At 45.4% G+C, this 25,450-nt stretch overlaps 1 protein-coding gene across 5 annotated transcripts in view; it reads right to left on the reverse strand.

The window, feature by feature from the left end:
• CTNND2 (catenin delta 2) overlaps positions 1 to 25,450 on the reverse strand; it is a 661,272-nt gene that overhangs the window by 294,772 nt on the left and 341,050 nt on the right. For 3 of the 5 annotated variants that reach the window (XM_040977415.1, XM_040977414.1, XM_040977416.1), the window contains 2 exons: positions 19,805 to 19,977; positions 8,190 to 8,748 (listed from right to left, as the gene is read on the reverse strand). The exons of the other annotated variants lie outside the window; for them this stretch is intronic. In XM_040977415.1, the coding sequence (XP_040833349.1) occupies positions 8,190 to 8,748; positions 19,805 to 19,977 (732 nt within the window). The remainder of the gene's footprint in view (positions 1 to 8,189; positions 8,749 to 19,804; positions 19,978 to 25,450) is intronic. 5 annotated transcript variants of the gene reach the window in all.

Genomic DNA, 25,450 nt, shown 5'->3' on the forward strand with positions numbered 1-25,450 from the left:
CTCCCCCCTTACTGAGTTCCCCTACATTATTATTATAGTATAGTTCTTCATACACAGTCATATGTCCATCATTGTGGGCATGGACAAGGGCAGAGAGCCCAGCATCCTATTGTCAAGATATAGTAAACAGTTTCACTGGGAGTCCATCTTTGGTCTGGAAGTAGAAATGCACACTGCATTGTATCCTCACATCTGGATATCAGTCTCCTTTACACAGTTTTTACACATTCACTTAAATGAAAAGCCACAATACAAAATCAACAACAGGAAAAAAAGGGAATTAACAATGCCATGAAGTTAAATTACATGCCACTGAATGACTAATGTGTCACTGCAGAAATGAAAAAGAAAACCAAGAACCTTCTGCTCTGTCTCTGCCCCTGGTCAAATCAAACAGACCAGCAAGATGAGCAGTTCTTTGTCTGGGTTCATCTCCTGGTGAAAATCCCTTCCCACCTAGTTGCTTATGGAGTTCTGCCTGCCAGTGCAATTCAGATTGCCGTTGTCTGAATGCTGCTGGGGTATCAGGCACTGCAGGACCATACTTCTGTGTCTGCTGCTTTCCTGTGTCTGTCAATCTCCAAGTACGCATCCACTGTTGTTCTGTCCTCTCCTCTTTCCTGGAATATGCCCTCTCCGCTTCACAACAGCTAATGTTTCTCTGCTTAATCATGTCCTTAACCTGCTCCGCCATCTTGGTGCTCCAACTTCATGTTCTTAAACATGGAAACCCAGACCTTTGCAACATACATCAACACTCATGGCCTCAATATGTCAGGGCTGATTTCCACGCTCCCATGCTAGCACGCTAGCTTCATTGTCCTGGACAGTGGATGCTGTTTCCTGGATACCATTTCTTAGTCTTAATGTCCCGACCAGGATGTGCATATACAAGAGCTTTCTGAGTATGTGCAAGTCTGAAAATAAGTGACTCTCCCCACGTAGCAGGTAACTTGGCTATGACAGATTGAAAATTACTTTCTTCAGAGTTCAGGGAACATCACCCAGTTGCTCTCTCCCATCTAATGTCACAGCTTAATCTGGATGCTCTGAAACACCAGGATGTGGAGCAGAGTTCCCTATTCCAAGAAGAGGGTATTTGTTTTTCCCATGAAGACCTTGGTCTTCAGCTCCACGGAATGATTTTCTAGGAGCTCCTCTATAATTTTCTTTTCTCTCTTCTCTTTCTGAGACTCCAGCATGTTTATTCTCCTGAATTTGGCCTTTGAGCTTCTGACTGCATTATTTTTCCATTTTCTGTCCCTGTTCCTTGCTATTCTGTCTTCTGAGGGATTCCATTAATGGCTTTCCAGTCCTATCAAAGCTCGAGTTTGGGTGGTTAGATTTTTATGGCCTGGAAAGATCTCAGTATTTATCCTTTCACATTCCATCCCGTTTTTATTTCATGAACATGAGCTCTTCCTAAATCCTTCTTAGTACTGACTCAAGTTTTTGCTTGCTTCTTTTAATCTCTTCTAGTCCATAAATTATTCTGTTTCTTGTGAGACACAGTTTATCTCTCTAGGTCGGTCTTTTTCACACCACCCTCTCCAATTCCTCACTAATCCTTGTGAATTTATCCAGTTTTAGATAGAAACCCAGAGCAGCTTGTTTTCACAGAGTGAATGCAAGTGTTTCCCACTCAGAGTCCTTGAGTGCAAGCTGATGTTGGGGTACGGCGGGCAGTGCACAAAGGCGGGTTGTCTCCCTTCAGAATGAGCTGTGGGGACTGGTCCTGAACCCCTGGCCACTTGCCCCAAATGCCTTACCCAGGCCACTGACGTCCAGCACAGAAGTCTTTCTCTCCTATAGTTTGTAACCTCAAGGGAACAATTTCTGTTCTTTCATATTAGCATATGGGTTTTGACTACAGATTCCTTATTTCAGTTGCAAAGTAAGAATGTTAGTAGGAGAATGGGGAGTTACTGGTTTAGAACTGGGTCTGACACTGGTTTTCAACAAAGCCCTCTGTATTTAGCTCCATATCTCTCCCAGGATCCTTGACTCAAGCCTGACCTTTGAACCTCTCCAGGATTCACGGAAGACAGCAGATGTCCCCTGACGTCCACAAAGCACATCCCCTGGAGTCATATCTCCGGGACAAAATCTTCAGGCTTCATGGAAAACGGATACCGTGGGAGTAGAAGTTTAGCCTAAGCGGTCAGCCACTAGTGGGAATGCCCACATCCCAGTTTCAATTCCCTGCTCTGCTTCGGTTCCAGATTCTTGCTAACGCACACCCTGGCAGGCCATGGGTGATGACTGCATTAAGTGTGTTCCACATGAAAGACTTGGCTTCAATTCCTGGTGACTAACTTGGACTGGCTCTGACCTGCTGTTAGAGACTGCTGCAACAGGAACCTGTAGGTGGGAGCTCTCTTTCTTTCTCTCTCTCTTGGCCTCTCAAACAGATAAAGGCGGGAGATAGAGACTTGGTCTCAACTACATCTGAAAAAGAGTTAAATGACTGACTGATGCTGCAGACTGAGCATATCTGAAGTAGGAAATCTAAGCTTCACTTTTGATGTTGCTATTGACAAAGCACTTAGCATACTGGTGGGAAGGTCTGGAGCTGGAGCACAAAGCAGCTCATGAGGACTCTTCAAGTGCTCAGTCTCAGGAAGTGCAATTTACAGGGGCGGGGAGCGGTGGGGAGTGGCGGGGACCACGCTGCACAGTGAACCTGTCTGCGTGTTCAACAGGCACGTGCACAGCTTCCTCTGAGCTGACAGTGGATGTCTCAGCTTTCACCTGCTATCAGGCTGACTTCCGTTCTCTCCCTCATAGCAGGTACACATGGAAGCCTTTACAAGTCAGGGTGTGGGTCTAGGATCAGCAGAAATGTAGAATATTAAGATGTACAGTGCCTGATCCAGTTCATATGCTGACTTCCACTCCATTTGGCTGGAGTACAAAATGGACATGCCTTGACCAAATTCCTCTCCATATTAGGTCAACTTCAATTGAAATCATGGGATAAGAATTTATATTCTGTTCACTTAATTCTTAACCTCAAAATAAACGTTTGATTTCTGACTCAATGTTTATGTACAAGTTAGGTCTTTATTTTTATAGGATTAATTTTCTTATAAGCCCAGAAAGTACAAGGATCATGTCATTTTATTTACTGACACAAGAATATACCACCTCTATCATATATCATAAACCACTATGAATGTTTAAGACGGAAACTCTGAACTCAAAATCTGGGTGCCAATCACATGCCTGCCATTTCTAGACAAGCAGCTTTGGGCAAGAAATGTATCATTAAAAGCCCCCATTTGGGAATCTGTAGGATGGGGGGGTAAAAAAATTGCACCTACTCATGAAGCTGTTGAAGATTACACGAGACACAGCTTGCGAAGTATCTGGCACAATGCCTGGCATACAGCAAGTGTTTTATAATGCAATATGTTTTTTAACATAATTTTATCCATCATGAATATTTAATAAGCATTCATTTATTAAAATGAATAAATTTAGCTATTACATTATAAAAAGATAAATTGAAGCAACCTATTTATCAGGAGGGAAATGTGAAAAGTAGGTTATGCTATTTATTTAGCCTTCACTTTCCTCTGTCATTTTAAAGGGCTAAACGTTGAACCATCCCATTTCAAACTAGCGGGAGACGTTTCCTAACTGGATCTGGGGGAAGGAAAGGCTATCTGGAAGGCTTTCCCTGTCCATTTATTATTGGTACGTCATTCTCCATTAGGCTCCCAGACCAGGGCTTCCAACATGGAAATGCTCCTGTCAGTTACCTGCTGGCAAGATCCCTTTGCCGTGGGAGCTACTTCTTCCGGCTTCCCTGAAACTGCATCTCTCCTCTCCCTGCTGCTCAGCTTTGCTCAGCACTAATCTGCTGCTAGGCTTTCTTCAACTGCCACCACACACACACACACACACACACACACCACACCCCCCCCACACACCACACACACACCCACACCACACACACACACACACACACACACACACACACACACACACACACACTATACATACACACACACTCCTTAGGACCCTAATCCTACACACACACTACACACACACACACACACACCACATACACACCCCCCCACACACACACTATACACACACACTCCTTAGGACCCTAATCCTACACACACACACACACACACACACACCATACACACACACACCCCCCCACACACAGACACCACACACACACACACACTATATACACACTACACACACACACCCCACACGCACACAGACACACCACACACACACACACTATATACACACTACACACACACACAGACACACTACACACACACACACTATATACACACTACACACACACACTATATACACACTACACACACTATATACACACTACACACACACACTATATACATACTACACACACACACACTATATACACACTACACACACACACTATATACACACTACACACACACACACTATATACACACTACACACACACAGACATACACACACTATATACACACTACACACAGACACACCACACACACTATATACACACCACACACACACAGACACACCACACACACACACACACACTATATACACACTACACACACAGACACACCACACACACACACACACACTATATACACACCACTCACACACACAGACACACCACACACACACACTATATACACACTACACACACACACACCATACACACACTACACACACACTATACATACACACACTCCTTAGGGCCCTAATCCTACACACATACACACACACACACACACCATACACACACTACACACACACTATACATACACACACTCCTTAGGACCCTAATCCTACATATACACACACACACACACACACACACACACACACACACACAGACACCACACACACACACTATATACACACTACACACACACCCCCCACACACACAGACACACCACACACACACACACACACACACACACACTATACACACCTCAGATATATAGACAGAAAGAGATACCTCATCGGCTGCTCCATTTCCCTGTGAGGACCACAACAGTTAACCCTTCTCCGGGTCAAATCTGAATTGTGGTGTTCCCCCTGGAGAGCCAAGCTGGGTCAACAGGAAGACCAACAAGAGGCAGTAGATGCGTATTTCCTTACCAACTGTCTGTTACACTTGAAATCCTCACATACAATTTCCAATTTGTGGAGTGTTTGTAGACAGATAAGTTCAATTCCCTAGAAAACTTCTGATATAGCACATCCAGTCATCTGCCCGATTCTGCCAGGCAGGCATCCCATGGCCCCCAGTCGAGATTTTATCATTCAGGAGCACTCCCTGCCCAGTCAACGGGACTCAGTTATTCCACTGCTGAGCCAGGGTATCTTTGGGTTGCCTTTGTCTCATGAGCTGGTCCGTTAAAACACTCCATCAGCTCTGCCCCATATGTGCGTCCAGCACTGCTCTGCTTCTCGCCACCTCCGGCGCTACCATCTCAGCCCAAACCATAATCATCCCTTGCGTAAATGACTGCAATCAGCTCCCAACTGATACTCTGGCATTTGCCTTTGATCCTGACAGTCAATTCTCTCCTCAACAGCCAGAGTGACCCTGTTACAAACCGAATCAGACTGCATTACTCCTCTCTGCAGTCCTCAACGGCTCCTATGGCTTTCTAGCAAAACTCGCATCCTAAGACACAAGCTCTTTCCCATCTGCCTCCCGTACCTACCTTGTGGCTCTCACTTCACTGACTTTGACACCTTTGACCCTGTTCTCTCTGACCCACTGCCCCATCCCCCTGCTGTTCCACAAACCTATCAGACACAGCCTCATGTATGAGTCCTTGAACTTGTCACTTCTGCTTAGATATCCGCAGTCAGCCCACCTGCCTCTTTTGGGACTGACTCAGAAGTCACCTACTAATTAAAACTTTCCTGTCCACACTAGACAAGCTGCTTATTTTGAAGACTGTTTTTTGGTCTCCTCCATCTGAAAAGAGGAGAGGGGTGCTGCATCCCCCAGGGTCTGAATCCAGAACAGTAATGTAACAGGTGTGTCATCAAGTAGGTTAGGGACTGTCACTACTTACTGCATATTTACTCACCCAATGCTACCACATCACAGCCCTGCAAACCCCAACTGTCGCTCAGTCTTCATGTAATTGTGTTCTCTCAACTAGCACATCTGGTGGGTCCAACTTTTACAATTCACAGGATGGTACCCAGTGCACAGGATTGGCTCCACTATTTCTGACTGCCCCCCATGTCCTGGGTCACAGCTTTGCTGATTTCTAAATAGAATAGATGATCTGAGGCAACCCAAGTGTTTATGCAGAGTTACTGAATAATTTTAAACCGAAATCCACCAGCAACACTTTGCATGAAAAATCTTTACGTGACTATTTAAAAGCATGCATTTTAAGCAGACCATAGCAAACATTAAAATATCTGTTGTAGTCCCAACATGAAGAATCTTCACACATTTTTTTTTCTCACAGGGTAGCAAAAAATGAGATGTGGCCAGAGAATCTGAGGAAGCCCAGAAGGATAGGGCTGACTGGGGCCCCTCCCAGCCACAGGGGCTCCTTACCCATCGCCAGCCACACACACATGACCACATCAAACCCTTGGAAAGCATCTACTCCGACAGGCCAGCACAAGCTATTTTTCACAGTGCATTTGCTTTCTTCGTAAGTTCAGTGACTGAAGAAGCGTGGGCCTCTCTTCTGCTCCGTTTCCATGCCCCATACCCCATCCCCCAGTGTCTCCATCAGACCTGGTAAATTCAATCACCTGGCCACCTCTATTTGCAACTAAAATGACTGAATGTAACGAGGACCAGCCAGCCACACAGAATCAGCAGCAGAGATGGCTGGAAGCCCAAGTACCTGATTCCTTTCACCTGCTGAAAGCCAGAAACGAAGCAGCCTTGCACAAACCACCTGAACTTGCTGGTCCCACATTCCTCTTCTCTAAGTGGCTGCGGTGGCTGAACAGGGAGCCACGGGCTTTAGCTTCCCACTAACTCCCCTGCCTTTCCTTGAAATGTTGTAATAATTTCTTATACCAATTTGTGGCCCAGCCCCCTCTCCTGAGTCTCTCTTCCAGCTATGCTACTTCTAAGTCGCTCCACATTTTGAGACTGGCACTGGGTTGGCACGAATGATGGTGTGCCTCCGCAATTCCAGGAGGTGGCGAGAGGCGATGGAGAACATGTCCCCCCGTTGACGTACCTAGCCTGATTTCGTGAGCAGCAGAATCCCAGCTGCTTCCTGTTCAGCCTGGCCAGTCCACGCTGGCAATTACTGCGCTGAATTTAAACAGCCCTGGCCACCTGCCTGCTGCGCACAAGTTCCTCCTTTATCCTATCCATCTTCACAGCCATCCATTTGTGTCAAGAAAGGAAACATATGAGCACAGCATCTGTTACTAGAGTGGCACAATCACCAAGGACTTGCATAAGGAAGAAATGGGCAGTAGGTTGCTGGACGTGATAGGAAATACACGTCCGTCCTCAAGTCACACTGTCTTGCTTAAGCTGAGCACACGGCGCCATCAGCAGAGAAGCACCGGCTCAGTCTGGACCGCGAGGGCACAACCACACTGAAAGGTCACCTGCTGTGACCTCCCTCACTAGACCGAAGCAAGCAACAAAGTCAAGGGACAGCATTACGGTTCCCTGGCCTCCACTTCCGGCACCTGTAGGAACTCGCTCACAGGTGGGGCAGAGTTCCTCACCTTGCCAAGGGACGAAAATACAACAAGTCTGAGCTGAGCCGAAAGAGTGGTCATGCAAGGTCATTTACTAATTGGCTGCTCTTTCTACTACTATTGAAACCTGTGCAGATTGAACCTTCCATTAGGAAGCTGTTATTTTTTTTTCTGCCAGTTAAATGTCCACAACCAAAGGTGATCACAGAGACACTAAGACGGTTACTTGCTTTACTTTTTGGAGGGATACGAGCAACAGGTCCATGTGACTCTACTAAATTTGTCTGATTTTTATGGTTTAGTTTTCCAAGTTGGAGCATGGGGAGTGGAATAAAGGGGAAAAGGGGAGAGACAGACAGCTGCTAAAGACTCAGAGACTAAGTAACCCACCCACTGCCAGGGAAACTGGCCACAGGACAGGCCCGGCGTGAGTTCTGCTCAAGCCCTGCCACGGGCATCCAGCCTGCACCCTCCCCCACCCGCAGGCCCTTTACCTGCCAGGCTGCCCGGCCTCTGGAGCGTGGCCGTGGCATACAGCTCCTGCGAGTGCTTGCTGTACTGCTCTGAGGCGTGCACCAGGCGCTTGGTGGGCGACAGGGTGGCGTACGTGCCGATGGTGGAACTCAGCTGGTGGATGGGCGAGGAGGAGATGGTGGACTGCACGGTGGGGGGCGAGGTCACGCGGATCGGGGACAGGCCGGCCGAGGACACGACGATGTTGATGGGCGAGCTGGTGCTGTAGGACTTGGCCAGGCGGCTGGGAGACTGCTTGGGCGAGGAGCCGCGCGGCGCGGCGTAGGCGGAGCCCTCGGGGGCCGAGCCGCCGCGCTGCAGCTTGGTGGGCGAGCCGCCCTGGGGCGCGGTCAGCGGGGAGCCCCCGCGCGGCGGCGCGGGCAGCGTGGAGCTCGAGTAGTAAAGGGCGGCGGCGGCGGGCGGCGCGTCGGGCAGGTGGAAGGCGCTGCCCAGGCTGGGCGCGAACGGCTCCCGCGGCGGCGGCGGTGGCGGAGCTGCGGGCTCGGAACCCGCCAGGTGGCCGGCGCGGCTCGTCGTGCCCTGTACCCGGGGAGAGGAGAGAACAGGCTCGCTTAGCGAGGCAGAAGCAGATGGCCGGCCCGCCCGGCCCGGCTCTCGTGGAAGAACGCAGCTCGTGCGCCCCGGGGTTGCCCGAGCTGGGTGCACCTGCTGACAATCCCCTTGAGCAGTTTTGTTTCCAGTCAGGAAACACTATGCCAGCAAAGGCCGGCTGAGACTAGCACGAAGCCACACTGGACAGATGAGACACAGTCTGCTCACAGCTCTAAGATGTTTCTGGAATAGCAGAGGCACCGCATTAGTCACATCAAAGATCTGAGAAAGCCACCATCTCCCGGAACGCAATTAGTGGTCTGTTAGTGTTAGTTTAATGAGAGCCCCAGGTGGGAAGTTTTTTCTCCCCTCTTCCCTGGTCACATCCTCGTGCCTGCACGCCCTCAATCTCCATGGCTGGCCAAGCTGAGGGCTTATCTGGACAACATCACGAATAAACATACTTTTTAGAACTTATTCTGCTGCTATTGTTGGCTGGATTCTCCTTTTTGGACAAAAAGGGTTAGGTAGAAGAAATCAATATTAAGTCACAATGAATATGCTCCGTCTTTTAGTCTACCACCAGCAGCAATGAATAAGGGAATCCTGCCCTTTCTAGATTTTTCACGGCCTCCCTCTTCTCTGCAGCTCCTCGGAAGAGGCCCCTGCAGCTGCCCTCACATAGAAGGCCCTGTTGCCTCGCATTTATTTACAGCAACACAAAGGACAGCAAGGCTGGGGTGGAGCGGCAAGGGCAGTTGGAGGGGAACACACTTTCCTTGAATCTTGTCCAGAGACAAATTTGCATTCGAATGAAACTCCTGCTTTGTCCACCAAGCTGGGCCTGAAGACAGGGACCTTCCAGGCTCTGCTTCAGGGAGCAGGATGGCTTTTGACAGCAGGCTGATGGGAAAAGGGGGCACCCAAGAAGCTGGGAAGAGAGGTTTTGAAATTGGGAATGCAAGTTGGGTGGGCCGGAGGGAGCAGGTGGGTTGGAGGGTGCTAGATTGACCAGATGCTGGCCACTGACGCTTTGGCTCCTCTCCAAGGTACGGGAATGGCGACTGAGAGACTGTGGAGTAGATGCTCCCACCTGCACACTCACTGCCTTCCTCTGCGTATGGAGCATGCCAGCCTGTGCCAGCTTCCCAGGGAGCTGGGAGGACACTAATTGAACAGCATGAGGAGAGAAGTGCTTTGCTGAAAGATGGCGCGTGCTGCATCTCTTTATCAGCTCTTACTTGTCTAGGATACATGCGCACTCTCAATCTATACAGCGATGATTTTTCAGTGAAAGTAAAAAGCGGAGCTGTGTGACTTTGCTCAGTGCAGTGTCAAGCAGAAGACTGGGGCTTGATTCACAGAGGAGACTCCAGCAGGATTTGTGGAATGAGTGAATGAATGGTTAATAAGACTGAAGCTCTGGAAATGAAGGCTGTATGTGTGGAGGAGAGTGGACAAGCCCACCGAGCTGCGTGCTCATCTCTTACCCAGCGTCAGAGCATGACACAGAACTCGGATCATCTCAGGGGCCATGGCCTCCCTAGCCATCTCATCCAGGATCTCCTAATGTGGGGATCCAAGCCCCGTGGACCCAGGGAAGCTGGTCAGACACAATAAGGAGCTCTCCCAGCAGCTGTGGCTTTCAGAGCGAAGTCCTGGGGCCTGGAAAGTTCCTTCCCACCTTAAGCTGGAAGGAAATCTGGCCAAGGAATTCCAAAGGGGTTTAGCAACTTCTCAAGATGATGGTGCTTGACCAAGCAAGAAAACCAGCCCAGCAAGGGCACAGATTCTGACATGGGCTGGGGTGTCAGTGTCTCAAAGTTCGCCTGGAGGCAGAGGCTGCAAGCCTGGGAGCCAGCACTCAGCAGCAGCTTCATTCCTCTGAAGCTCTCCTGGGGCTCCTGTCACGTGGGTCTCAGCAGCGTAGAGCCCAGCTGGCAAGGGACCAAGAGTCTTACCTCAGGACTTTTTGATAACTTCTGTCTCAGGAGCATGCAATGGGAACTTGCTCCAGAGACACTCAGGACAGCCCCAGACTTCTCAATCACCTCACACTGAGAGAGGAGTTAGACTGCGCAGTAGGCAGTTAGGGCATTCTGGGTCCCCAAGTCATTTTTTTTCTCAAATATAAAATCCCCCACCATATCCCAGATTCACCAGAGCTCCTCTCTTCCAAGGGACAAGGATGACATTAGCATATCAATTCCCCACCAGAAGCATCTCCTGCCATTGTGTAGGAGGGCCTCAGGCTGATCTCCTTATCATTAAAAAGAGGACTGGAGGAAGTGTAGTATTCCTATTCCCAAGGCCAGGAATGTCCAACGTCTGACACCTGTCTGGTCCTTTGCCCCAAAGCCAGATACCAGGGGGACCAGGAATTTCCTTTTGTCCTTGGGGAGCCCCTTTGAAGTAAACCTTTAACAGGTGCTTTCCCCACCATTAACATGGGTCTCTTTTTTCCACTTCTCCTCCTGCCACTATGGCAGGGGGTAAGGGTCCTTCCTAACTCAGAGCCCCCTCCCATCACTAGGATGGGAGCCTCTCTTCTCAACTTTTCTAATAAATCTTGCTTTAAAACTAAACTGTGTCCACACGAAAATTATTCTTTCCTGCGAGACAAGAATCAAGGTTGCTGCAATATTCAGGGTCAAAAACCCTACAACACTACATGAATGGTGCAATTACCAAACAGCCTACGTTTTAATCAAATAAACTCTAACTGAAGTGTAAGTCAATACAAATCAAAACATTAAAATTTATGGCACTAGTTAAAACATCAGAATAACACGTGTCTCAAGAAAACCTTGAAAGACTGCAAAAACTTTTTTTTTTCCTAATCCATTGGGAACTTTTACTCTTGGCTAACTCTTGAATAGTTCGGTCTTCTGAGTTTCCTTAAATATTTCCCAAATCTGTATGCTCTGGACAATGCAATATTAGTTTCAGGCATTTCAACAAAGTTGAGCCACAAAATTAGGGACCTATACTGTAGAATCCTAATGAAACTGTGCAAATGCTGTTATGTGAAAGAGGGCAATGAAAATCAATTTGTTTATACTACTAAGATGGTAAGTGCTACTGCCCACTGTTTATTAAACTACAACTCAACACAGACTACTGATCCCACTTGTCTGAGCATCCACATGGAGGAGCTCTGCCAGTGATGCCAGCTGCACTGCGGAGCTATCTGTGTGGCAACTCTGTCCGGCAAACATCCTGCACAGTTGGAAACAGGGCTGTTTTCTTTCTGCACCATCCAATATGGCAGCCCCAGGCCACAGGAGGCTGTTCCGTACTTCAAATGTGGCTCCCTGAGGAGCTCAACTTGAATCTGCATTTAAACAGGAGCACATTTAAGCAACCACCTGTGAGTTGTGGTCACCTTGCTGTACCACACAGCTAGATAAACCCTCCTGCAATTTAAATAATCAAGGAGTGTTCTCTCTACTTTGTTCCAATTGTTCAAGGAGTGATAGACACACTGGACTAATTCTTGGGAAGCTGATTCTGCAGCAGCATTTGGACAAAAATAGTGATCTCTGGGGAGCTTGCATGTGGTCAGTTGCAGCCAGGAACACAGAAGGCTGCGCTTCAAGGCTGCAATACTAATCCATGGGATGCTTTGCTATGACTCCAGTCCCACTCCAACACTTAGGGGATGTCATCAGCTTTCCTGTCATCAATATCTAGCCCTATCTTAAAATATGCAAATGTAATTAAACTGTAAATCGAATCCTAGAGTTCAGAAAAAAAGTTCACTTTCAAAAAAAATATAACGACTTTACTGCTACACATTCCTTCCTTTAGGATGTCTAGAAATATCCCAGAATCTGAAGCAAGATCCAGACTGTATTTCATGAGCTTGACCAAGCAGAAGAAAAACAAAACTCTCTACTGATGATGAGACCTTTAGAAAAATAATGTAGAACTTTTCTTATAAATAGCTGGATCAAAGGCTTGTGTCTTTGATCACGCAGTATGGGACTGGTGAGAGGACAATTATCATGGCTCTCTCAGAAGCATCACATCCACACGTCAGCAACACTGTCAAGCACAGACTCCGATGAAACCATCTCTAATAGGCAGTGTTTCATGCACACTAAATATAATCTAAAACAAGATTTTATATGGAAGATTCACCAAGAAAATTGTGAACATGAATTCATCAGAGTTCTAATAAATGATTTTTTTTCTGAGCATACCTAAATTTCTGGCTCGGTCAGATTTAGGAAATTTGAGTAGTGAATTGTAATTTGTACATTCCATGTTGGTGTGTATACACTTTGTGATGCCTTGTGGCTCCTCGGGTGATTGTGGAATCTATTTTGTACTTCTTTGTAGAACTGCTTAAGGGGAGAATTATTTTTAAAGTTAAGGAGGAAGATACTGAGAGGGGCAGAGAATGATATTCATAAATGTATTATCTATACCACTGCGTGAATTCAGAGCTAACTCAATACAGAAGTTTACTAAAATGCACGGGCAAATGAGGAGTTTGTTCTGGAGACACGCTCGTCATTTCTCTGGCTAGGATATTATTTTAGAGCTCTCTCATTGTAGTGTTTCTGGTACCAAATACCATCTGACTCACAATGCTGACACTGTGTTTTGGGAAAATAGTAACCCCGAGTGTCTGACCCTCGTGGCCCACAAGTGAATCTGGCCTCCATGTGGAGCACGGCCCTTCCTCAGCTCTCCCCACTTTGTCTCTGAGCAGAGCAGGGACCGCGCAGGGGTCAGAAGGGTGAAATCCTTAGAACTTGGAAACCTATTTCATTCTCATACGTAAGGGATCTGGCAATGGAAACAGAACAAACAGAGCCTAGGGCTTCCAGGCAGTGAACAAGAGACTTGACAGCCTGCAGTGGGGAAGGCCTCCTGACTCCCGGTCATGAGTAAGCCGTGTCACAAAGCAGAACTGCATTTTACAAAGCAGGGCCATGATTTAGGGAAGACCTTGTGACGGCGCATTTAGACCTGCCAAGCTGCCTGGAACTGTCAGCAAGGAGGGCATTTGCCCAGAATGCTGGGCAGCCGGGCTGACAGTGTCAGGAATGGGAACTGAATGCCCAGCGTTGCGGCTCCTTAGGGGTGCCCTTAGTGACAGGACCAGCGGTCTGCTCCCCCAGTGATGTCTTCAGCCCTTTCACTTCCCCAGCATTTGCAGTCTGAATGGGCAACCTCATGCTAATGGTATTTCCCCTTCACTGAAAATACTCAGTTGGTTTGGAATGGGGTGGGGGGTGGGGGGTGGGGGAGGAACTAAGTGTCCCATGGGAGCAGTGCTCCTGGGTGGCCATGGGGTTGTGCAAGGTAAAGCAAAGCCTACAGGGCCAGGATCCCAGCAGTGTCCAAGCACACGAGTGGGGCATGAGGCTAAGAGGGGGAGGAGTTCAGCTGATGTTTGTGGAAACTGTCTTCAGGTAGAACACTTTAACTGTGAACACAGTGGTCAGAAAATGGAAGCAATGACCCAGGCGTGCCTCACGGGGCGCGGCTTTAAGCTGGCAACTTTGAAGAAGCCCGATTCTAACCGGGAACAGTCTCCTAGTGCTGTGTGGGACTACCTGCTCTGTGCTGCTAATGAAGACTTCTGAAGAAATCTTCAATTTCCCAAAGCAAATTTGCCTATAGTTTTGGGCTGGCACACAAATATGGAATTGGCTACTGAAAATGAGAAGAAATCATCAGTTGTAAAATGCATGCAAAGTAAGCATTACATGAGATGCTCCCGACAAGTAACATGATGAAAATGAATCTGCATGCTGAAACAAGAACGCTACCAGCATCACTCACAAGATTCTGACAACTTCTCTTTTGAAATTGTCTTCTGAAGCCACCCTTCAATTCCAGAGGAAGAAAATCCTGGGAGAAATGTTTGATTTTGAAAGTAGCCAAATGATATCAACAAGCACCTTGTCAGGTAATTCTCTTGAGGGGGCGCTGCTCTCCGTGAAAACTCGTATGTAACACACAAAGAGACAGCGCGTGCGCATCGTCCCCACATGGCCCCTGCACTCACCACATGTGGGACCATGAATGCCAGTGAGGAAAGAGGGGGTTGGTAGCATCCCAGTAGCATTGAAAGGTGTCGCCCAGAGCACATTGGTCATGGAGGCACTAAGGAGTCACTTTCCCTGGACGAGAATGTCTCAAAAGAATCCTAAGAACAGCTACAAGCTTGGGGATAATAACGGAGACCACCCTCCTTGTTTTGTCTTTGCGTGAAGGTTGCAAAATTGTTGAGGGGAGGGGAAAGGAAAGACAGAGAAATGTCAGGAACCATACTACCTCCGTCACTGCAGCAAGAAGGAGAGGCGATGGCAGGGCATTCATTCTCCTAAGGCGGCTAATCACTGCTACCAACACAGTGCCACAGATGTCTGCTGCCTGCCGAACTGCATGTCCTGGTCTTGGGCTTCCCCTTCGTTACATTGATTAGGGTTATCACTGGTACATTTTTTGAAATGTACATTTCAAATAGCCCTTCTGTGGTCTACCAGTGGAACGCAAATGAGAAGGGAAATATTAAACAATGGTCTAAGTATCTTGTCTTCATTTATCTTAAAGAACACAGAAAGAGGGACTTCTCAGTGACCCTTGCTCAGACCTACATAAACACTGCAAAAACACACTACAGCAGTCCTTTCTTTCAGAAAGAGGTACATTTGGCATAATTTTAATAATCCTAATATTTGCAAAGAGGAAATAGCCAAACATACACACACCCTCCCTGAAATGACAGACGTTTCAACGTCTGAAGCTAGATTAAAATACACTTAAACTGCAGAAAAGAAAGGATGGACAAGCTGTTAAAGCAAAGCCTGGAGCAGGGAGTTGCCTAGGTGGTCTTCTTCAGACTATCATGAGAATAAACGATTTATCCAGTGTACCTGTCTTCATGAAACCTTGCTCCATGGTTCATGCACATACATACACATGCAAATGAATAAATAAATATTCCACCAGCTTCCCATAAATATGCCAAGGGAGATATGTAAGGCAGCATGGTTCCTATAAATGCTGTATGACGTATACATTCTACGATCAAAAGAAAAATCCTGTAATTTTGTGCTTTCAGTGTACATTGGTAATGCTTCTATTATGTGTCTTAGCTAATGGTGTCCTTCTCAATTAGCCCACTGCACTGATGTCATGCCACTTGTCTCCACAACCCTGGCCATTCAACAACGCATCACAGCAGGTGCTCCTTGGGAAGCTGCTCCTCCTCCACACTGCGATGGGCTCTGTGGCCTGCTCTGCAGTCTTCCCACAGCCACCCAGACTCCCTCATCTTTTGTCCTTCACGTCTGCCCGGTATGACCGTGCACCAATAAGCACCAGCAACGTGGCAAACACAACAAGCACATCAGCCCCTGGTAGAGGTGAGCACACGCTTTATTTATAATTACAATTCAGCACAAATGAGGACTTCGAAGATATGAAAGTGAGTGCAGCATGAAATAAACGGACCAGATCAAAAAGAAACTGCAACTTTGCTTCTCGGTAAGCTGATTGCTTTGCTAGGATATCCTCTGGTGTTGTTTCATCACGGAGAACTGGCATACAGCTGTTAATTTCCTGCAGCCAGCAGGCCATCTCCTTAGGATTACGACTGTGGCCGTAAGTCAGTTCCATGGGAGCCAAGCGCACGGATTTCAAATCAGGCTCCTGCACTGCGTTGTCAGTGCTCTATCTGTAGATGCGGACTCTCCTATTTCTTGTATCCTTTGTTTCTTTCAGGGATGAACTGCTTGGGAATGCTAGTTATGTTTGGATTTGAAGAGAAACCGACATTTTAGGATGTCTCCTCTCTGCGTTCAATGTTTCATGGTCTCTAGGAAATCGGGCCTGGGTGGAAGCAGGCAGAACCTGGAAGAGGGCATTGTCTTTATGTTCTGCCAACCCATAAGACTCTGCAATCAAAATACAGGGAATCTGGCTCCTGGTGGAGGAAACTGATGAATATTTGGTGAACCCTGGGGGCTTTATATGGTCCCCACTCTTGCACTGGGACAATCTAAATCTATCCTATAGCATCTTGTATGTGACGCAACAAAACAGTGGCTTTAAAACACTAAGCATGTCTTCCTGCTCTGCCACAAACTCTCTTCTGCCCCTCTGCCTCACTCCAAGAGAAGCTTGGTCTTCTATCAGCTTCTATCCGTGATCACCTTGCAAACTCCTGGACCCCACCCCAGCAAGCCTGGCATCCTTGCTTTTCTGTCCCAGGCTAGGGTGCTCCACCCAGGCACATTGCATGGCTGGTCCCCAAGACAGGAACAACACCCTTTCCTCCTTCAGGTCTCTTTCTCCATGAGGTTTGCGCTTGCCCCACCCACCCTGCCCTGGGGGTGTCACTCAGTCTACTCTGTTTATGTATCTTTCCAGAAGCCATCACCTTTGGATACACTATGCCATGTGCTTATTCACTATGTTTACCTCCTAAGTCTTCATATGATGCGATTTTGCTTCTCTTTGCCAAGTACAAAGGCTCATGACTTCAACAACAATCAACAAACAACAGTCAACAATATGGATGCCTCCAAAAGCATGCAGAAAAAAGGGAGATGCGGAGAGGTATTCTTTATGTCCCACGAGACATGCGCAAGGTGCAACACGTATGAGCAGAGTCTACGTGGGGGAGAGATTTCTATAAAACATGCGCATGTCACCAGCATGGGGCCTGGCGATGATCACTTAATTCTCATGTATCATATAAGACAAACTAGAGCTTTAAAAATGAAAATAAAAATCTTAGAACATTTACGATATCCCTAAAGCAACATGCTTCAGTAATTTATAAGCCAGGGAGAAAAACCGCTCATTTTACCTTAACATTCTACACTTTTTTTTAGACAAAAAGAAGGAATGTTTTTGTGTGGATTGACGGCTGACCTTCTCACTTGTCTTGGCCTCTGTTAGTCAGAGTCTGAATTTTCCTTGTACTCGTAGCACTTTCTGGCTAGAGGCTATTCTAAAATTATTTCAGCCTTGAAGAAATGAGATTTACACAGTACTCAGAATATTGGAAAGAATATTTTCAGAATTTAAAAAACCACTCCATGCTCTGAACAATGGAGACATCACTGGGATGGGACTTTCAAGGCCATCACACTAAATGCAGAGTGGAAAATGCTGGCTTACTTGTCCAACATTTCTCAAACATTACGTTGAAGTCACAAGTCCAGGAGTGTATTCAATAAGACATGTCTGTCACACTGTAGCACACAGCTGAACAAATCCTGGTACCAATACCCATCGCTGAGCTAAACAAATAAGAGCTCAAGGATTGTCTCAATTTTATTAGTCAAACGGATCGGAACTTTTCAGCTTCTGGATTGAGTATTCAGACTTGTTTTGCATCTACCAGGCAAGCACGTGTACTAGCAACCTTTGCTTCAAACTTGAGTTGTACACCTCAACATTTACATCTAATGATGACTTAAAACCGCAACTGTGATGCCTTTGGATTCATAACTTAGATATCCTTGCAAGTCTGTAACATCCTCTGATTAAACTTTTAAGCATAACTTTACTGTGAGGTGAGGGACAGGTCCTGCATCTCGGTGGAACATTCTAACCACTTCCTTTCATCCACATCATAATAGCTTAGCATTGCAAATAAGTAAAAGTGATGAAGGCACTGTGATTTTTAAATGTTGCTGGAAGAATAGTTTGGTAAGTGAAATGCAATGAAAACTTTTAGCGTATTCTTCAATAATGTCAATGTGATACCCATGAGCAGAGTTCAGGGCTGGCACTGGAACATTCGCTCACGTCTTGTTCCCTGCCTCTCTGCACACAGTTCTTGGGGCCATGCGGCCATCTAGGCACCAATGGTGTCAAGCAGAAGGTGTCCTTGTCTACAGGTAGCTTCGAATTTAACTCAGAGGATGGGAGGTTGAAAAAGAGCAATCAACTCCTGACAGTGGGAGGCTCTGAGGTTACTGGAACTGATGTTGGGTGCTGGGCCAAGGAAGGGCTCTGACAGGAGTTGCACCCAAGAAATGCATCAAGGGCGAAAGCACAGGCATGCTGGGAAACAGCGGTCTAGCTGTGGCTGACTCATTCAGGCAGCCGCCACAGGGAACTCAAAGGGGCCAGCCACCACTGAAAGCAAATTTAAAACGGCTGAAGTCAAGATAGTTTCAATAGATTAGCTCGGGCAGCACGCGGTCAAATATACCTGACACTTCAAAATTATGCAACCAAAATGTTACACACATACACTACATAAGTATCTAAGCATACACTATATATATGCACATACAATATACATGACATATATAATATATGTATATACATATAAAAACACATTCTATATATACTCACCCTATCTATATGCACAATATATGCACTATATATACACAATGTATATGTCCAAACTATACACTTATCTACATACTGTATATACACTCAAATCCATGGATACACACTCATATGAAGTGCATTTACTCCTTTGTTGATGAAATAACAGGCCAATTAATAGCTACTTCTTTCTTTAATCAAGAGTTGGTTTTAGCTGTAGTTAATAAATTTGTGTAGTGAAACTAGAAGAACAAGTACGTGCCTTAATGAACAATTAAGGATGCTTTTAAAAATAAGCTTTGGCAAAGTGTAACTATTCCCAAACTAGTTCAATTATCTCCAGAATATCTGTATACTTGATTACACATTTCTACTGTTACTTCATATGATTAATCTCAATGAGTAATTTACATGCTTTTTGTGGAGAAAAATGCTTTTTTTTTTCCAGGTGCACTCACAGACTCAGAATGTAGGTCCTATTTATATCACCTACAGATACAGGTAGAGGAACCAGACACATTGACATATTCACACAGACAGATTCAGTGTGAGCCACTCACAGATGCTCTGAAAGAAAAGGTGTTTGCCACGCAGTGTTACTCTATAATCCCATTTTAGAATTGCTTTCCTCCATTCACAGCACTACAGGGCACCTCCCCTAAGCACACTGGGGCACAGCCCTGATCTCCGTCTGTTCCCTAGGAACCCGCTTCCAGCAAAGGGCACCTACCTGGCTGAAGCTCTGGCCAGCAGCTCGGGCTTGTGTGCCGCGGGCTGGGAGCTGCGAAGGGGCCGGGTCACCCAAGGCCAAGGTCTGGTTGCTATGGTAGCTGGCCGGATACTGGAAAGACCCTTCAGGTTTGGAATTGAGCTGAAGTGCACTCTGGGAGAGTAGGCTGGGCCCTGCATTGAAAGTCATTTAGAGCAGTCAGTGACAGTCTCAGCGAAGCAGAAATGACATGTATTATTTATTGAGAGTAGCCCAGAATTATCACACGCACATTGACTCCAGCCATCTAGGCTTTCAATTCTGAGAAATAAAATGACCATATAATTCAACTGCAGCCGTTGAAAAGTTCTCAAAGGAGTAAATTGTTGCAATGATCTCATCCTGACCTACATAGAGACGTTCCTCATGAGACAAATTAGTTAATCAAGGAGTTATTTTTGGATCAGACAATATCAGAAACATTTGAAATAATTTAAAACTCTACCTTCTGGTACACATTAGTTGTGGTTAACATAATACTCCTTCCTCTTAATGAGTTGGAGGCTGAAACATTTAAAATCTTCCAATCAGTGACAAATTCTATTGTGTAAAGAATGATGTAATAGCTCACTGTTAGAAGGGTAGACAGTGTTTAAAATATTAATAGTTCATTGTACAATGTAGAACTCATCCTGATCTCCTAGAATCTCAGATGAATAGCAATCTCTGCTACCGCAGCGACACACACTAAGAGAACAAAAAGACGGCATTTCAACCCGGAGCTGCTGAGGTGCCCGGTACTTCAAATGAAGGAGACACGGTAATCGGGACCTGGCTTTAGCATTCAGTTACATTTTGTCCATGCAATTGTGTCCTTTTAAATTATTCTATTTAGATGGGAATCTTGCCAAAAGTTTGCACATTTTCTTGTTAGGTGTGTTTTCTTCAATCAAAGTGAAAATTGCCTTGAGAACTAAGAGCAGAACGGAAATGTATTTGCTTGTGTCCACTGTGCATATCTGAATGGTAATTGAGGCAAAACTTCGTACAAGGATGACAATCATACAGAGAGTATTGAGTAAGCACGGTGTCACCCCTGGAGTCCCTCTTTAGTGGTTTCAGCCAATACCATGAATGACTGAGCGCTTTCAAGTTCCTTTTCTCTTTTTCAAGAATAAAATTTGGCTTTACATTCAAATGAGGCCCAAGATTCAACATGAGATGGATCATTTTTGTACAATATGTGTCCTCTTTTGAATAACATCTGTTCCCATATTCCGGACTATTTACAACCTCCCCATTCCAAGTCTGTGATGGAGCAAAACAAAACAAACCAAAAAAACATAAATTTACTTCTTGTCGCTGGATGTTGAATAATAAGTTAACTACAGTAACACTTGGCATTTTGGATTACAAACTAAAAAAAAAAAAGTGAAACAGAGAAATAAGAGCTTCATCATTCAGCCCTATCTTTATCATAAAGGACATGATAAAAGTACAATTGTAATTCTTTCACTTCAAACTGTAAAAAGTTCTAAGAAAACAATATACACCAGATGGTAAGGTTTTCAATGGTCTGCACAAATGATATGCAATCTACAGTGATTGTGCTTCAGGCCTAATCCACATCAAGATGTCTTGGCAAGGAGGTGCACACAGAGTGCTGTTCTAGATGCCAGGAGCCTGCTGCCATTACTGAGACCAGTGCTGCCAGTCACCAAACGGCCAAGGCTGAACACCAAGGTCCACACCATGGGCAGCTGAGTGTCCCCGGAAGGGGATGGAGGGAACTCTGTTGGGGCAGGCACATGGGGACTAACTGCATCCAGGAGGAGGAGGAGACAGAGGAAGCATTGGGGAGACGGTGATGAAACACAGCCAAGTGTTTCCACCTTTTGTCCCTTCTGAAGATTGCAGCTTACTGGAGCACACTGAGAGGTGGTGGCAAGCAAACACCTTTACAGGTGAGCGGTCAGCATTCTTCCCAGTGATGGACAGCTCCCATTGAGGTTGGCAATGGCCATTTCTTTCTGGATAGTCTACCTGGACCTGATGATTTTGCCCGAGTAAGTAGCCCACGCCTCCTCTCCATGACAATGCATCTCTAGGGCAAGGGAGGTGAAATCAGATTCAAGCGTACACAGATCTTTGAAATGTCAGTAGAACAATATTAAATTAAAATTTTTAAAATTCCAAATTAACAGTTTGGCATTATCCATAAAGAGAAGTAGTTACAGTTCTAATTAACTGCTTTTCAAAGACATTGCGTGAATGGCTTCGCTGAACTTTCTTAAGTATGCACTTGGCAAGCTGAGTAAGTTGAGATATTTTGAGTAGGTTCAGAACATCTCCAAAAATCTACAACTGCTTTTTGCACAAAATATTTAGATGACACTGTAATGTCCCTTTCTAAAGAATTTAAATTAAAAATATAAATTATCTGCTCTGGAGAAAGATGTCACGCAATAATCAAATCTGTTTGTTTTATAAAGCCAGTCATATATCCGATCAGTATTCAATGGAAACAAATTCAGATTCTCAATCTCATTATTTTGTTCCTACGTCTCAAGCATTTAAACCTAAATGTGCCGTGACAAAGGTAATTGCCACGATACCAATGCTTTGTAATATCACAGCACTCACATGTCACCAGCAAGGACAAAACAGAAGAGTGGCCAAAACCCTTTGCATTTACAATTATTTCTTCCATTGCTTACTGTTTTAAAACAACAGCATTTATTCATTTCAGTTTTAGAGAGCACAGGTATATGACAATATGAAAAAGGTTACTTTTTTAAGATTTATTTTTTTTTATTTTTTTATTGCAAAGTCATATATACAGAGAGGAGGAGAGACAGTGAGTAAGATCTTCTGTCCGATGACTCATTCCCCAAATGGCCGCAAAGGCTGGAGCTGAGCCAATTTGAAGCCACGAGCTCTTCCAGGTCTCCCATGTAGGTGCAAGGTCCCAAGGCTTTGGACCATCTTCGAATGCCTTCCCAGGCCACAGGCAGGGAGCTGGATGGAAAGCAGAGCTGCCAGGATTAGAACCGGTGTCCATATGGGATCCTGGTGAGAGGCGAGGACTTTAACCACTAGGTCACCACGTAGGGTCCAAGGTTACTTTTTAATGGAAGTGAAATTTACATGTAACTAAGTCTCAATTAGTTTTATTAACATTACTGAGCACTGAGGTAGAAAATACAAATCTGCCAAACATTTTAAAAACATTTGTAATTTGGGGATTTACATTTTTTTTAAAAGAAATTTCAACTTCCTATCAAGTCTTGCTTTAGATCTTACTCAAGTTAGGGTGCAGTGCTGAGGACATGGCAGACCTGAGCCGGAGGGTGGAAATGAGGTGATAGGAAGAGTTGAGGGAAGGGCAAGGGCCTGAACCCTGAATTTCACCTAGGGTAATGGAATGTCGGCGTGGGTCCAACTGTGCGCACAGCGAAGCCATGTCCATCTCAGTTCCACAAAGCAGAAAGGTGGTGTGATGCCCTGAGGACCTTAGCCTGAAGAGTCACGGTTGGAAATGTTTCCAACAGAAGAATGCTCAGCATTTGTCTCTGAGCCATCAGAGCAACAACGCTATCACCTGTCACATGTTTTCTGAAAGATTCTCCTGGGGACATTGGTGAGAGCGAAGGCAGGAAAGGCAGACGGCTCTCAACGCTACTGTGAAGACACTTTGAGAGTGACAGTCTCCTGCAAGGCCCTCAGGGACACGCCAGGATTCCCAAGCCCACGTTGGGGAATTATGCTCGACAAATGTTCTTCTAAGTTCATGGTAAAATGGAATTAAAAATAAGCTTATTTTGGTGCAAAAAAATTTCTGGAAATCCATGCATCGCCTTTTTTCTAACATGAATTTTAATGAAATATTTCCTAAGATTTATTTATTTATTTGGAAAGGCAGACATTACACAAACAGAAGGACATACAGAAACATCTTTTGTCTGCTGGTTCATTCCCCAAGTGGCCACAGTGGCCAGAGCTTAGTTGGTCGGAAGCCAAGAGCCAGGAGCTTCTTCTAGGTCTCCCACGTGGGTGCAGGGTCCCAAGGCTCTGGGTCATCCTTGACTGCTTTCCCAGGCCACAGGCAGGGAGCTGAATGGGAAATGGAGCAGCAGGGCCATGAACTGGCACCCATCTCAGAAAGATGAGGATTTAGCCACTGAGCCATCCCATTGTATCCATAAATATATATATTTTAAAGCTATGTATGCATGAATTTACTCATCCCCTACTCCTACTTTGTGATATTACTCTAGGTCCAGCCTCTTATTAGACTGCAAATACCATGGGGACACAGGTTCCCTGGCACTGACTGCAAAGAAATGCTGATTATGAACATTCCACAGAAGCAATGATGGCATCACCTACCCAGGCCTACAGTGATATAATGAAAAGCCAGATCAGTAAGAGTTGATTACACTGGTTGCTGTGGATGTGACCAGTTATTTGGCCATGACTGTATTAGTGTTTTCAAAGTAGGGGGACATGGCTTAAGGCATTTCCTGGAGACCACTCCCCCTACCCCTGGCCACCCACTGTCTCCTGGGGGAAAGTCTGCTTGTTCTACAGCTTTCTCAGAGGCTTTGGGGCTGTTGCTGCTTCTCACTCCTGTGACACCATCCACACTTGAACCAGCTCTACTTTACTTCTAGTATGTGTATTCTGGGCATCAATTCAAAATCAGGAATTTCTCACCAGGCTCCCCACTTTGCTTAATCTCAGAAGGCACTAATAATCCAGGCGAAGATGGCATGCTTAATGAGAAATCTGAAGTTTTCTCTGGCTTAGGGAATAGTAAGGAGCTTTTCCTACATTATACCTTAGCTCCTTCTTTCCATTCATGGGTTCCCGTCTCAGTGGATGGCTACTATGAGCGATACAAACTGCCTCCACGTCTCCCACACGGGTGCAGGGCCCCAAAGCTTTGGATCACCCTGGACTGCTTTCCCAGGCCACAAGCAGGGAGCTGGATAGAAAATGGATCAGCCTGGACATGAACCAGTGCCCATGTGGCATCACAGTGCTTGCACGGAGAATATTTATCCACTAGGCTATTGCTCCAGGGCCTGAATTTTAATCATAGAATGCTTCTTCTTTTTTGCTTCATTTATGTGATGTTTTGTTTTGCTTCCATTTATTCAGTATCTGACTAGAATATACTGCTTAGATTTAATACGATCATGTTTTTTGCCAATCAGTTTGTTTTTAATTTTGGTGGATTGCAATAGAAGAATGTGACCTTTGTCCTTATCTGCCAGTATCAAATCAATTTCTGTAAGTTTACCCTAGATAAATAGAACAATTGTACAATTATCTCTCAATGTAGAAAAGCTCAAAGTTCATTTAATATCTTCATATGTTACTTTTTACCTTAATGGTTTGTGGTTGCTTCTCCCAGTATCCTGTTGGAGTAATAGCCATTGAAGTGCACTAATATGTTTCACCAATTTCCCTTATTTTTGATTTTTTGTCATAACATTCAAGTGTTCTGGTATTTAGTGCATATACATTCATTTATTTCAACTGTGAGTTTATCCTGATTAGTGCTGCTATACAAAATTATACTTGATTTCATGTAATTCATCTAATACTACCCTGAATAAATCGTATCTGTTGGCATTACTTCATCTAATTTCAACTTTTATT

The sequence above is a fragment of the Ochotona curzoniae genome, unplaced genomic scaffold, assembly GCF_017591425.1.
Source record: "Ochotona curzoniae isolate NIBS_2020 unplaced genomic scaffold, NIBS_Ocur_1.0 contig_2754, whole genome shotgun sequence".
NCBI classification, from domain to species: domain Eukaryota; kingdom Metazoa; phylum Chordata; class Mammalia; order Lagomorpha; family Ochotonidae; genus Ochotona; species Ochotona curzoniae.